General features: G+C 26.9%; 1 protein-coding gene across 4 annotated transcripts; it reads right to left on the reverse strand.

The window, feature by feature from the left end:
• Positions 1–1,224: 1,224 nt before the first annotated feature.
• LOC100160464 (kynurenine--oxoglutarate transaminase 3) lies at positions 1,225–12,401 on the reverse strand. 4 transcript variants are annotated; one of them, XM_008181505.3, is made up of 8 exons: positions 12,252–12,401; positions 11,045–11,203; positions 3,014–3,164; positions 2,709–2,945; positions 2,387–2,633; positions 1,912–2,265; positions 1,681–1,844; positions 1,225–1,616 (listed from the first exon to the last, which is right to left on the reverse strand). In XM_008181505.3, the coding sequence occupies exons 2-8, from the start codon at positions 11,095–11,097 to the stop codon at positions 1,554–1,556; spliced, it is 1,269 nt and encodes a 422-aa protein (XP_008179727.1). In that variant the 5' UTR covers positions 11,098–11,203; positions 12,252–12,401; the 3' UTR covers positions 1,225–1,553. The 4 variants fall into 4 exon arrangements, with proteins under 4 accessions (XP_008179727.1, XP_008179726.1, XP_008179728.1 ...); XM_008181504.3 differs by lacking the exon at positions 12,252–12,401 and adding an exon at positions 11,639–11,912; XM_008181506.2 differs by lacking the exon at positions 12,252–12,401 and adding an exon at positions 11,384–11,607.
• Between the last annotated feature and the right edge of the window lie 1,424 nt (positions 12,402–13,825).

Raw genomic sequence — 13,825 nt, forward strand, 5'->3', positions numbered from 1 at the left:
TTATTTTAAAAATTTCAAGTAGCTATACAAATAATATTTTTTTAATTAAAACAAAACAACTAAAACCGATGTTTAAATATCTAATTTCAACCAAATTTGAACTTGTATTTATATTTATATATAAATTTGTATGTGTGTAGGTATATATTATTTTGATTTTTTGGTTACAGTATTAACTACTCATGAGAAACCTTGTTTTAAATGCTCAATCCTTAGATATAGAAATTAAAAAATTTACATATTTTTTATTACAAAATTATCTGCAAATTTTTGTGATATTGCCAAATATAGTATGAAAACATTTTATTTAACTATACAATCATGAAACAATAGATAAACAAAAAATATATTATGTAAATAATCATGTATACAAATTAAATATTGGCACTTGTTCGCAGACATGTTTCAGAACTTTTGAAATGTGAATTGTGAATAGTGATTACTAGGGAGAGGATGTTTATGCTCAAAAAAATTTAAAAATATGCATGCAATTAAGCTCTAAAAAGTATAAAAATATGCTTAGAATTTATAAAAAATATGCACCAATAAAATTTTTATTTAAATTTATTTTGTTTATTAAAAATTAAAAATATATGTATAAAATAATTATTCATAAAATTAAAACTTTAAAAAAAACTGTTGATGAATTGTTTGTTAATCTGAAAATAATATACATGGATATGGTAGATATTAGAAACGAAGTACTAACTAGGTGAATGTGAAATGATTTGAAAACATATCTAGTAATTAGGCATTGCACTGGATAATCAATGTTTAAAACAAAATTATGAAATCTTGACGATTTGGAATTAATTTTCGGCATTTTTAAATAAATAGGTATACAATTTTATACAATATAGAAATGTAGAACACAACTGCAATTAGCGAAATTGTTCGATAGTCGATACCGACTCCGGCGACAACAGTATTTTATATTTATTTTTGTCGCGGGACAATATTGATAAGGCACAGTAATTGAAATGTCTTGAATAAACCCATACATCCCGCCGCAGCGGGTGAAAACCGGCCATTCCCGCCACCGTCGGGATATTTTGAACTATTAATTACGCGTGACGAGTCCGTTAATATATTACTATATTAGTATATTACGAAAAACCTAACTAAAAGCATGATGCATAATATAAAAATATGATCAATCAAGTACAAATCGGACAAATATGCAAAAATATACAAAATTAAATTGGTAAATTTGAATTCTTTAGGTGATGAAACAAATTTCTATCTTACTTCGCATTAATTTAGATGTTATTAAAAAGTATGATAAATGCATCTAGTGATTACTGATTAATTAATAACTATGCAGTCTATACTCTTTAGAACCAGAAAATGTGAGTTGCGGGCTACTGCACAGCGAACGATTAACAAGATAGAAGTGATCAAAGTACAGAAGATGTCATGAAATATTATTTATAATTAAACATTTTCATTAATAAAGTATATTATATATATTACATTTAAAAAAATATATATGCACATTAATTTTTGTATTAAAATAAATTAATTAATGCCATATTTTAAAGCTTAGTAAGCTTTCAAGATAATTTGCTTGTCCATGTAGTTAAGATTTTTTCAGCTTCCTTTAAAGTTTCATCTTTCTATAAAACAAAAAAGTTTAAATTTAATGGCTTACTTAAAGGAAGGAACTATTTAAAACATTACTTTAAAGAAACAAAGTCGCATATATTCTTCAGCACATGGTTTACTTCTTTCAGAGAAAAATATTGAAAACGGTATACTTTGAAGTTTGACATTTTTGGAAAGCCATTTTGTAAACCGTAAGTCCCTGTATTCATCAGTTTCCAGGGTTAAATCTATTTTATTTTCTAAATAAACAAATATGAATCATTGTTAATTATAAGATATTATTAATAAAAAAATGTCTTAACAAACCAAATATTTTCCAATTCGAAATTATAAAATATCCGCCATCAGGTATAATAGGTTTGAAGCCAGTTTTTTTTAATACATTAGATAAAAAATGCATTTTTGGTTTTAACTCTTTGCATAAATTTTGAAAATAACTTTCTGGTGTACCAAGTACACTGATTTCATGTTCAAATGCTCTTGCAGTAGCTTCCTGAACTGGTGTTGCGCATGTATAAATAGCAGTCTGATGAACAACCATTAGATTTTTTATAAGATTAGCCGGACCATACGCCCATCCAAGTTTCCAACCAGTCATACTAAATGTTTTTCCAGCAGACCCAATTGTAATTGTTCTTTCCCACATGTCAGGAAGTGTAGCTTAAAACAAAAAATAAAGTTTTAAATGTATATTAAATATATAGGTGTTGTTATATTATATTCTGCAATATTAATAACTTTATTATTGTATAAAGAATATTAATATACAAAATTAATTTACCCATTCTTATGTGCTTTGCTGGCGTGTACACCAACCACTCATATACCTCGTCAGAAATAACAAGAACATTATGTTTTTTGGCCAAATCCGCAATCATTGTTAATTCGTCATAATCAAATACTTTTCCCAATGGATTATGAGGCGTATTTACGATGATGAGTTTGGTTTTAGAGTTGAATAGTGATTCAAGTTCTTCAGGGTCAAGTTTCCAATCACTCGAATGTGATTCTGGACTATAAGGCTTCGTCTACAACAATAATAATAAAATGTTATTGTTTTTGTAACTTATTGTGATTTATAATTGTTATAATAATATCCTTACATTCAATAATTGTATGAATCTGGGGTGTCCTCCAGCTATACGTATTAATGGTTCGTAGCAATCAAAAAAAGGTTCAATAATAATTGCTTCATCACCCTCGTTTATATTACTCTGTATAGCACAAAAAAGAGCTTCATATGCTCCAACAGTAACCAATATTTCATTCAGTGGATCAATTTTCCGATTAATTAGGCTTGAATATAGTTTGGATAATGCATTCACCAAACGTACATGACCCTAGAATTAAAAAAATATATTAAAATGTCAGCTTAAAAATATTACAATTTTTTTAACTTTAGTATTACCATTCCACGTGTATATTGATGAGAATATAAATTCTTTTCTGTAGCCACTTCTGCTAAGAAATTAGAAAACCGCGATGGTGGTTCATAATCTGGAAATCCTTGACCCAAATTCAAAGGCTTAGTAATCATAGCCAAATTGTTAAATTCAATCCTATACAACAAAAATAAATTAAATGAAACACAATATTTAATCAATATAATTTAATAATATTACTGCACTCTGCTCATCTAAACTTAAAATAATTAAAATATTATTTCCAAAAAATGTAATAGTTATTGAAATAACAAGACTTCTTAAGACTTAGTGTAAATGGATTACCCGGTAGAGAAGTCTTTCAGAATAGAATATGATTAATATACTGATATGAATATTTCCTACTTTCTGTGATAAAAATCAAAAATATGAATTGTTAATGGATTTTGAACTTTTAAATTATAATAATATAGTATAAGCCAGAGGTCGCAGATGAAACTCAAAAATGTTTGATTATACTGTTTATTTTTTAGCCGGATGGGTATTAATTTGTATTAGAATATATTATAAGAATATTATGTTAATATACTACTAATTAAAACTTTTATTTTCAGGTAAATAGCAGTGTTTAATCTTTAATTAAACAAATTAAAAAGAATATTTTTATAAATGGTAAATTTCATTTATTTTAAAAGGTTTTAGGACTATTTTTAAGTACCTACTTGTCCTACCTACTATATATCAAAGTTTCATCAAAAATTAATTTAAGAAATTCAAAGGTTGTTCTAAAAATTAATAATTATAATAATATAAAAGATTACTATAAATTACTATTTCCTTTGAATGTACTGTCTAGCAACATGAAAATGTATAGACTGTTTTACTGGTAATATAGAATAAACTGATTATTTATTTTTGGTTTTTAACAGGAAATTCAGGTTTTTCAATGAACATTTGATTCTTCAAAATAGAATAATTATATATCAAACAATATTGGCAGGATTCAAATTTAAAAATACTAAAAAAAGAAGACATAGTGAAAACTGGACACTTCTGTCTTTTTTTCAAAACATTTAAGCTTTTTTTTTCTCCCATGATATCAAGAACGAACCGGAGGGGGATTATTAGCTGATCCTGTGCACTCCGTTACCCATTAAATGTACAAACTGTATATGACTCAAACTTTGTTCAATGCATTATATTTTAATATTCGGTGTACGATGTTCTAGATTTATTATAACTTTTCTGTTGCCTGGAATAAAAATTCTGACTCGCAGCAGTATATTATCAGGTAGGCAATCTACATGATAGATCACGGACCCCTTGCTGTTTGTATGTAAGTGTATGATTTAACTCTAAAGTATCAAAGTTATACCAAGTTTGTCTTTTTAACTTAATTCCACCTACGGTGGATTAATATAATCAAATAATAAAAAATCCTAACCTAACCTAACCGTAAAAAAAATCCCATGAATAAAAAAAAATCCAAATTTAACCCTTTTTAAATTAGCCCATCTTCTTCCCAGAGGTTTAATCTGCACACAAACATTCATTTATATATATATATATATATATATATATATAATATATATTGAAAAAATAATAATAATACAAATCAACAAACATGCCTGATTAACCAATAGCAACCAATATAATCAATATAATATAATAAACTATTTTTTTTTCTGGACAACCCTTATCATTTAGGGGTACGAAAAATAGATAGTAGCCGATTCTCAGATCTACTGAATATATATATAAAATTTCATAAAAATCGGTCAGATCGTTTCAGAGGAGTATGGTAACTAACATTGTTACACGAGAATTTTATATATTAGATAATATTATATTTTATTGTATTTAGATTAGTTCTCCTAGTGGGTATTAGTTTCGAGAGATAATAAAATACTTTTATTGTCATGTATTAAAACACAGTTGGAAGAAATTATTTAACTGTTGAAAGTATAAGTTGTAGTTTTGACTTAAATTTCTTCGAACTATCAAATAAAAAGTTCACCACTAAAAACAGAATATATATGTTATGTTATTTGATGAAGTTCTCCCAAAAGAACTTTAACATTTATTAGGCTAAAAGACAATGGTAATAAAATATAAAAATAATAAATAGCTCTAAAAAATACATATAAAATATTTTTATTTTTTTTTATTTTAACCGTCAGCAGAGTATGATCCACATCAGTGGTTCTCAACAGGTGTGCCGCGAGATTGTCTAGGTGTGCCGTGAGAAATGTTATTAAATATTGAAAACAGTGTTTTCAGCGAAGTTTTAACGTTGTTATGGTTATCAAGTGCGTGAGTGTGCCGTGAAAACTTGTGATGTATAAACGTGTGCCGTGAGCCAAAAAAGGTTGAGCACCACTGATCTACATGAACATTACTACCCCGCAGGTACAAGACACTTGATAGATGTAATTTTATTATACATATAAAATCACCAAATAAAATCTATCAGCTATATTCAAAATAACTTTCTTGGTTGTAAGCATGAAGACTAGAGATAAGGAGGCCAAACTCAACCACAAAAAACGTACCGTAAAACATAGCACACTAATTTCTCTACCACTCTGCATAAATACGGTCAAATCCGAGGCTGTCTCGGAGTATAATTAACCCTATTAGAGATAGGGACATACTTGACTTTATTACCTTTAAAAAATTAATTAGAAAGCTAAAAATCTTATTTAAATTATAATTACACCATCATATTCAGCGAAAATTTATCTTTAAGAATGAATTACAAAAATAATATTTATGTTCTATATTTATGTAATAAATGTACATATAAATAGAAAAAATAGGTAAACTGTTTCGTTTACATAATAATTATTATTATTTACTACAGTATGGATACTTTACAGTTTTTTTTTTTTTTTGTTTTTTCCTTACTAGTCATAGTATCTTTATCACTGGCTCTTTTTACAATAAAACACATGCGCATTATTAAAAAAAATTGACAAAATGGTTTTAGAAAATTCTTCCTTCTGATCAACAGAACCGACCAATTGGATTGAATCATTTGGTTCAAATCATTGACGTAATAGTTAATAGAATATCCATATTAAGTTCTTCATTCTTCAATGTTTCTAGTGTCGATATTCTTAAGTAGAAATTAAACTAAATAGATTATTAGATGAATGTATCAAGTAGGTCTATAAGTTTGTCTCTAGATGAAGAGGAATAATGGTTTCTTAAGCTAGAAAGACATATTTAAATTTTCAATATCTCCTCAATTTGGTATAATCAATTGGAATCGTTAATATAAATCTACCACTAAAAAATAAAATACACCAGTATAATACATTTCTTGTCTTTATAAATAATTAAAATACTTAATTTAATAATAAAATGTATAACGTTAATACAGAATGTTAATATTTATTTTTGTAATTTATTCTTAAAGCTAAATGTGCGCTGAATATGATGGTGTAATTATAATTGAAATATGATTTTTATTTTTTAGTAAATAATAATAATAATTACATAAAATAATATTGTTTTGTATTAAAAAATAAAAAACAACACGTTCGAATAAGCAATGAATTAAGGGAAGAAACCTCAATAATATGTGGTGTACCTCAAGGGACAACTCTATCGGCTATACTGTTTAATATGCATATAAACCAAATTAATAACTTGTATACACACGGAAAACTAGTTTGCTACGCAGAACATACAGTACTTTTATTGAAGGACAGTCCTGGGATGAAGTATCTTCTAGTGTTCAATCCAACACGAGTAAAAACAAAAATGGCTATGTGAAAATAATTTATTCCTAAACATAGAAAAAACTTACACATTGCCACACTGTATAGTTAATTTGAATCAACCAAATAAAACAAATCTATGTATACATGAGGATGAGTGTTTAAATCAAAATATATGTACATGCCAAGCTTTTGTAAAAATAGTTAAAAACTGTAAATATTTAGATATAGAAATGTGCTATGTGTATAATCTTAAATGGAATAACCAGATAAAATGTTTAACAAATAAATTAAGAAAACTTTTTAACAGATATCTTAGAACTTAAGACAATTAGAGTAGTATATCAAGTATTAATAGAATCCATAATTAATTATGGTATTTCTATATGGGGAGGTACAATGATACAACTATATATCTATTAAAACCATACAAAACAAAATACTAAAAATTATCCTAAAAAAAGACTCAAGATACTACACAAAATATATATACAATGACATGAATGTACTACCAATAAAAAAATTATTTTATAAAGCGTCAGTACTTTACATAATTAAAAATAACCTTACTTTTAAAACTGAACACGGACATAATACCTGACAAATATCTAATGTCAAAGTACCAACTATGCACAAAAAATTAACACAATCCACATACTTATATATTGGTCCAAAAATGTACAATATACTGCCATTAGAAATTAAACACAGCAACTCTCTTAAGATTCTTAAAAAAAAAATTACACTTTGGCTATTACAAGAACAAAATATAGACTCATAACAAATGTATAGGATTACTGCATTATTTATCATTTAAGTTGTACGACATTAGTAATTATTGTTAATTTTAGTTTTATATTACCATATTATATTATATTATTTAACTGCACAATTTTTTATATTATACTATATTATAAAAACAAAGAGAAAGAAATATATATTTACTTATATTATTAATATTATAGTTATATAAGAAATGTATATTACAAATTGTAATTATTTAATTTATATGAACTATTTAATGTATTTATATTTCAAATTGTGAACTAATAAACCCTCACACGAACATGTTCAGTGGGGCCCATTATCTTCTTGAAGAAAAAATAAAAATAAAAATAAATAAATAAAATAATAATTGTGTTAACTTAACAGTTCACCTATTTTTACTATTTATGTATACATTTATTATGTAAATATAGAATATTAATATTATTTTTGTAATTCATTCTTAAAGATAAATTTGCGCTGAATACGATGATGTAATTATAACTTAAACATGATTTTTATTTTTTTAACTATAATTTTTTAAAGATAATAAAGTGAGTATGTCCCTATGTTATACGGGTTAATTATACACCGAGCCAGCCTCGGATTTGACCGCCACGTAGACTGGTGGAGAAATTAGTGTGCAATGTTAAATAGAACCAATTTTTGTGCAGGCGGCTAGCAGAGTTTGGCATCCTTATCTCTAATCTTCATGGTTGTAAGTATATGTATAACGATAAAACTGTAAGAGAGTAAAATCAATTGAAATATGAATAATATACTATTTTTATGTATAAAATTGATAGCTATTCTCATGTAGAAATATGAGCATTATGAGCCCTTGTCAGGTATTCAGTGTTTTTAGTGGCACTCAACACTGGTATACATATTTCAATCAATTTATAAGTGTTTACACCTCCATACATCCACCCACCTTAAGAAAAAATACCTATTATCATGTATTCATTTATAATTATATTAATGTATTATTCCTATGAATGAAAGTTGATATTTATTTGTACACATTTGAACTATATATAAACTTATACTATAACTCAGTTATCTGTAGAAATTAGTAATATTTAAAAAATCATAAGTATTTAAAAACCCTTATCAGAATATAGTTGTTATGTTCAGTTGCAAATACAGTGGTGTCATTTGAGTTTTTGAGAGAGGGGTACAAAAGTAGTTTTGACCCGCCCATAATAAAAACAAACTTATTAGTTCCGATTATATTTTTATCTCAATTCAAATTGCCCTTTTAAAAAATAAAAGAGCATTTTCTACAAAGAAGCATAAATAATAATAATTTTTTGGGAGGACAATGACTAAAAATATAAGTGAAGGTATTAATATAATATTACCTATTATTACCTAGATACTTTATGAAAAATTGGTTTGGGTAAATTTTCTGCCCAAGCTATGTCTTATTTGAGTCAATATGTATGAGTATAAATGTATTTACATAAAACAAAACAAAATACGCTATAAATTATTAAAGATAACAATCAACATAATGTTATATTATTATACTATATTGAACAAAACAAATATATATATATAAATATGTGTGTTTTTTAGTTAAGCAATAACAGGACTCGAGAGAAATTTAACAGACATTTATATTTAGAGGTATCAATAACAAAATCCTGTACAATTTCTTACAACGATTTATTTGCCAATTACTCATACGCACACACGCAGTGGAGCAAAAAAAAAAGATTATCGTTAAAAACATATGATACACTATAGTAATACTATTCATCCTATTATTATCTATTCTGTGGCTAAACTGTGTCACCATGAATGATGCGTAATTAAAAATATAATATTATACCACAGAGTACAGGCAGTAGCGCCGAATGAAATTAAAACTGTCAGTTCAAATAGTTTGATTGAACCACCCACCCCTTCAAATGACTGTGAAACTGGCTCAACTAATTACGTATAAATTATTTAATGACATATTATATGTGTTTAATAATTATAGCAGCAATACTAAGAAGTATGCTCCATTATTTTACCCAATACCAACCCACCCACCCATTATTAAGGCAGTTCAATTGAACTACTTGAAGTACGTTTTTGGCGCCACTGACTATAGATTATATAAAATTCAATATAATGATTATACTATAACCACAGCTGTTATCTAAACTTAAGGTATTATAAGTTATAACCATGAAAGCTTCTTACCTATCAATTTTAATACCTATTATTTTATAATTTATATAATAATAATAATAATAAATAATATGGAATAAAATAATCTAAAAATAATATAAAATAATATTATATTATATTATAAACTGATACACCGTGCAACATATAGCTTGTTACTATAAGTTAGATTAGGATATCTTATAATTATTTACATATTAGGACAAATTATGGCTAAATTATATTTAGCGATGGCACTAATTATGTTAGGTCTCCAAAACTAGCCAGACAACAGCCTATACTTGGCCGCTGATGATAAGAGAAGGGGAGAATGTCTATATGCAATTAAGAATTAAAATTTAATATCCTAAATTAAAAGTTCAAAATCTAATACATTCTTCAGATTTTTTTTATCTCAGAAACATAGGCGCAACTAGGATAATTATTCTTGGGGGGGCTAAGCCCATCCAAACACTCCTATAATCAGTTCAGGTTAAAATTTAAACCGCGTCGCGCATGCAGACTGAGCCGCCGAGTAGTGCCTGGCCCCCCCATGTGATGGCAATGCGTTCTGTGATTGATCGACAGTCATCGCCGGCCGTCGTCGATCGTCGGCGCCGGTGCTGGCTGCCGTGCATATGCTCCCACCGCTGTCCGGAATGCGCGAAAAAAACGTGTTTTGATCAAGCGAGCGGTTCAATCTTAATCTGAACAGAGTATAGTTGTACTACTACTCAGAAAGTAGTAGATATTCATACCAATACATTAATCATATTATTAATAATTTATTATACTATAATATATTAATATTATTCATTAATAAGCTACATAAATTATAACTAACAGTACCTAAAATACTAAGGGCCAGTTGCACTGTCTCTGATTAAAGTTAACCGGAGTTTAATCGGCCAAATTTGCCCGGTTAAATATCTGTTATCAGATGATTAAGCTTTATTAAAGTTTAACCGTAGACGGTGCAACTGGCCCTATGCAACTTTATTTATGATACATATCGGTATATATTTTTTTTGTTCTGACGTACCTAGTTCATTTTTCAATTTAATTTAAATATTATTTGAATTTTACTTAAAATAGATAAATATTAAATTTAAACTTAAAGTAAAACAATAACTGTACTAACAATAAAATATATTAAATATAGTTTTGATTAAAAATAAAAATTCTCACATTAAATGGGTAAATGTATTAAGTACAAAACTATACAAGGTACAAACATTTTGGTAAGTTTAGTGTTTTTGTGAAAATACACGAGATTTGGGATGTAACGAGAGATGTAATTAATTATATTATATAATTTTCAATCATTGAAAATTGATTCAAAGAGTTTAAAAATAATCTCATCTCATCATAATTTAATATTTAGTGGATAACAAATAAAGCACTTACCAAACATTGAATTGGCCAGATTCATATTTAGATGCTAACTTGAACTTTTCCATTTTCTTTTGATTATCAATAACTGAAGAGTATAAATTTCTTTTTGAAAAAAAATTTGAACTTATTCGCACAAAACCAACTCTTCTAATATTATTGTACAGTAATATCCTAAAATAAAAAACAACAGTATACATTATAAACTAGAACTAGGTATTTCAAGAATAGAATATGTATGTTTTAAGTAAAGGAATAAAAATACTATTAGCAGAAAGTACCTTTGTGTTCAGTACAAAAAATTTTTACATTGGTTATTTTTATTATATATTATAGTAGATAGGTGCTACCTACTCAATAAACAGTTAAGAACTGTGTCCCTTTAATAAATTAATATTAACTACTTGTTAAATGTGAGTTATTCTTGTATTACGACTGAGATAGTTTGTAGTGAATTAAATCCACGACAATAATTGTCACTGATAATATGAAAACGGCCATAAATATCAAATTTAATATATGTGGTACAATAAATTGACCTATTTTTTTTTTTTTAATGTAATTTTAACACAGTGTTTATTAAGACAACTATATGTTTAATGAACTTACATATTAACAGTAGATACTGAAATAAATTTATTTAAACTCGAGTGGCTTGTAATTATGGTAATAGATAATGTAGAAATTCATTTAATATTAATTACAATTTGTAATAATATCACGAATCGATAATGCTCCGAAGTACCGCGACCTTAGTGTGGGTAATAAAATATTATAATTTCATTAGGAAAAAATAATAATAGTGACGATTGTTTTGTTTCAGATAAAATAATATACGACTTAGAAAAAGAGCGACGGCACAATAGTTAATTACCGGCAATTTGCTTATAAGTTTAAAGTTATAACAATAATGTTATCATATCGTGATGATAAGGCAATCGCAACTGTTGACACTCTATGGTTTGTTGACAGTTTATTTGTTCTTTGCTGTTACTTGTAACAGCAATTAGTAGGTAGTTAGTTCATAGTTGATGACTGATGCAACAATTATTGTGGTCTTGTGATCCGAACGAACACATTATTACACATTAATCATTATAATTTGAACAACGTCCAATTAAATTGTAGAACCACTAAATTTGTTGGAACACTATTACACTCGAATATTCTTAAAAAGAATTATTTGAGTTGTTTACATCGCAGACAAAAATTTTATAATTACCAAATCACATCAGAGGGTCACGAGCTTAACAAGCAACTGCTCCACTGGTAGCATTAATCATGAATAACATAATAGGTACTTGGTTAGATAGTTAATATTTCTGAAAATAATTTAACAAAACAAAATAAATTAGTGAGACGGCACATCAGAATATCAGATAACATAACATTCAACAGATAACAATATTAACAATCTGCCTACTTTCGGGTTATCACTAAGATATCAATTATTACCAAGATATAAAAAATATTATGTTATATTTTTATTAAAAGGAGTACCTAAGGTACTGATTTAGTGTTAAAACCAAAAATGAAGTTCACTCAAATACGTTTTAAGTTTTAACAGCTATAATCATTTTATAGGTTGAAAAGAATTTTATCTGTGACGTAGAGTTTTATTTTCAAATATAATTATTATAAAAGATGTTATTAAATCAAATCTTAAACTTCAATAATTTCACATTATTCAAATGTTTATAAAATATTAAAATAGCATTGAGTATGGTTTCGTAAAAAAAATAAAAACCACAGATAATGTTCTCATTATAAAGTCAAATGTGAAATTTGTATAGTTTGATAATATTATAGGTCTTAGATGCATTTTAAGTTCTAATTATATTACCTACGTGTAATGTTAAGCTAATTACTAGTAAACTACAATACTACATATTAATATATTATAGTGAAACTAGTTCACTAGTCCAATCTACTGCAACAGCATACTACTATGACATAAACCAATACCACATACCTGATTTTTTTGATATGATATTCAAATAAATGTCATCGTAGAATTTAAAACGGGCCGTATACAATAGACGTGCGGGCCGCCGGTTGCCGACCACTGCTATAAAGTATAAGCAAGCCAAGCGGCCAAGCATATAGTTATTATTCTAATCTAAGTAATTGTGTTTAAAATGTCTATTCTTTCTTTACGGTCCTTAATTTTTTTTTGGTGGAAAATCATAGTCAGTTGAAGGGAACCAAATTAGTTTAAATCGTTTAGAAATTTCAAAATGATTTAAAGCACGATCAATTATTACTAAATTAGAAATATACAATTAATGATGTTGTGTATGAGAAGCATGCAATTCACTATTCTCAACTCGATAGTCTATAATACTCTATACGATTAAAAATTAACTATTAAGCATTGTTATCATTTAATACCAGGGCTTAAAACCGTACATTTTGCGAACCCTAAACCGGTTATCTCATTTATCTGCAGTTTGGAATGCGGATTCCGGTAACCGATTAACAAAAGTTTATAAACTCATATCCCAAAAACAAATTATCGACATTTCTGAAAATCGTTATTTTAGCGATACCCGATAACCAGTTCAATGGAGAAAAAAAACTTTGTTCCAATTACCAATTATTTATTTTTATTTCAGTTTATAGTTTTTATACTTTATTTAGTAGAAAAATATTCTCTTTATCAGTATAAAGAGATCTCTTTATTTATGATATAATTGTACAGAAAATAGTAAATACATACATGTCATACGGGTAATGCCGTAATAGTATACTGTTTATGCGTATTATAAAATAATACATAGGTATATATTATATTTT

Source organism: Acyrthosiphon pisum, chromosome X, assembly GCF_005508785.2.
Source record: "Acyrthosiphon pisum isolate AL4f chromosome X, pea_aphid_22Mar2018_4r6ur, whole genome shotgun sequence".
In the NCBI taxonomy this organism is placed as follows: Eukaryota; Metazoa; Arthropoda; class Insecta; order Hemiptera; family Aphididae; genus Acyrthosiphon; species Acyrthosiphon pisum.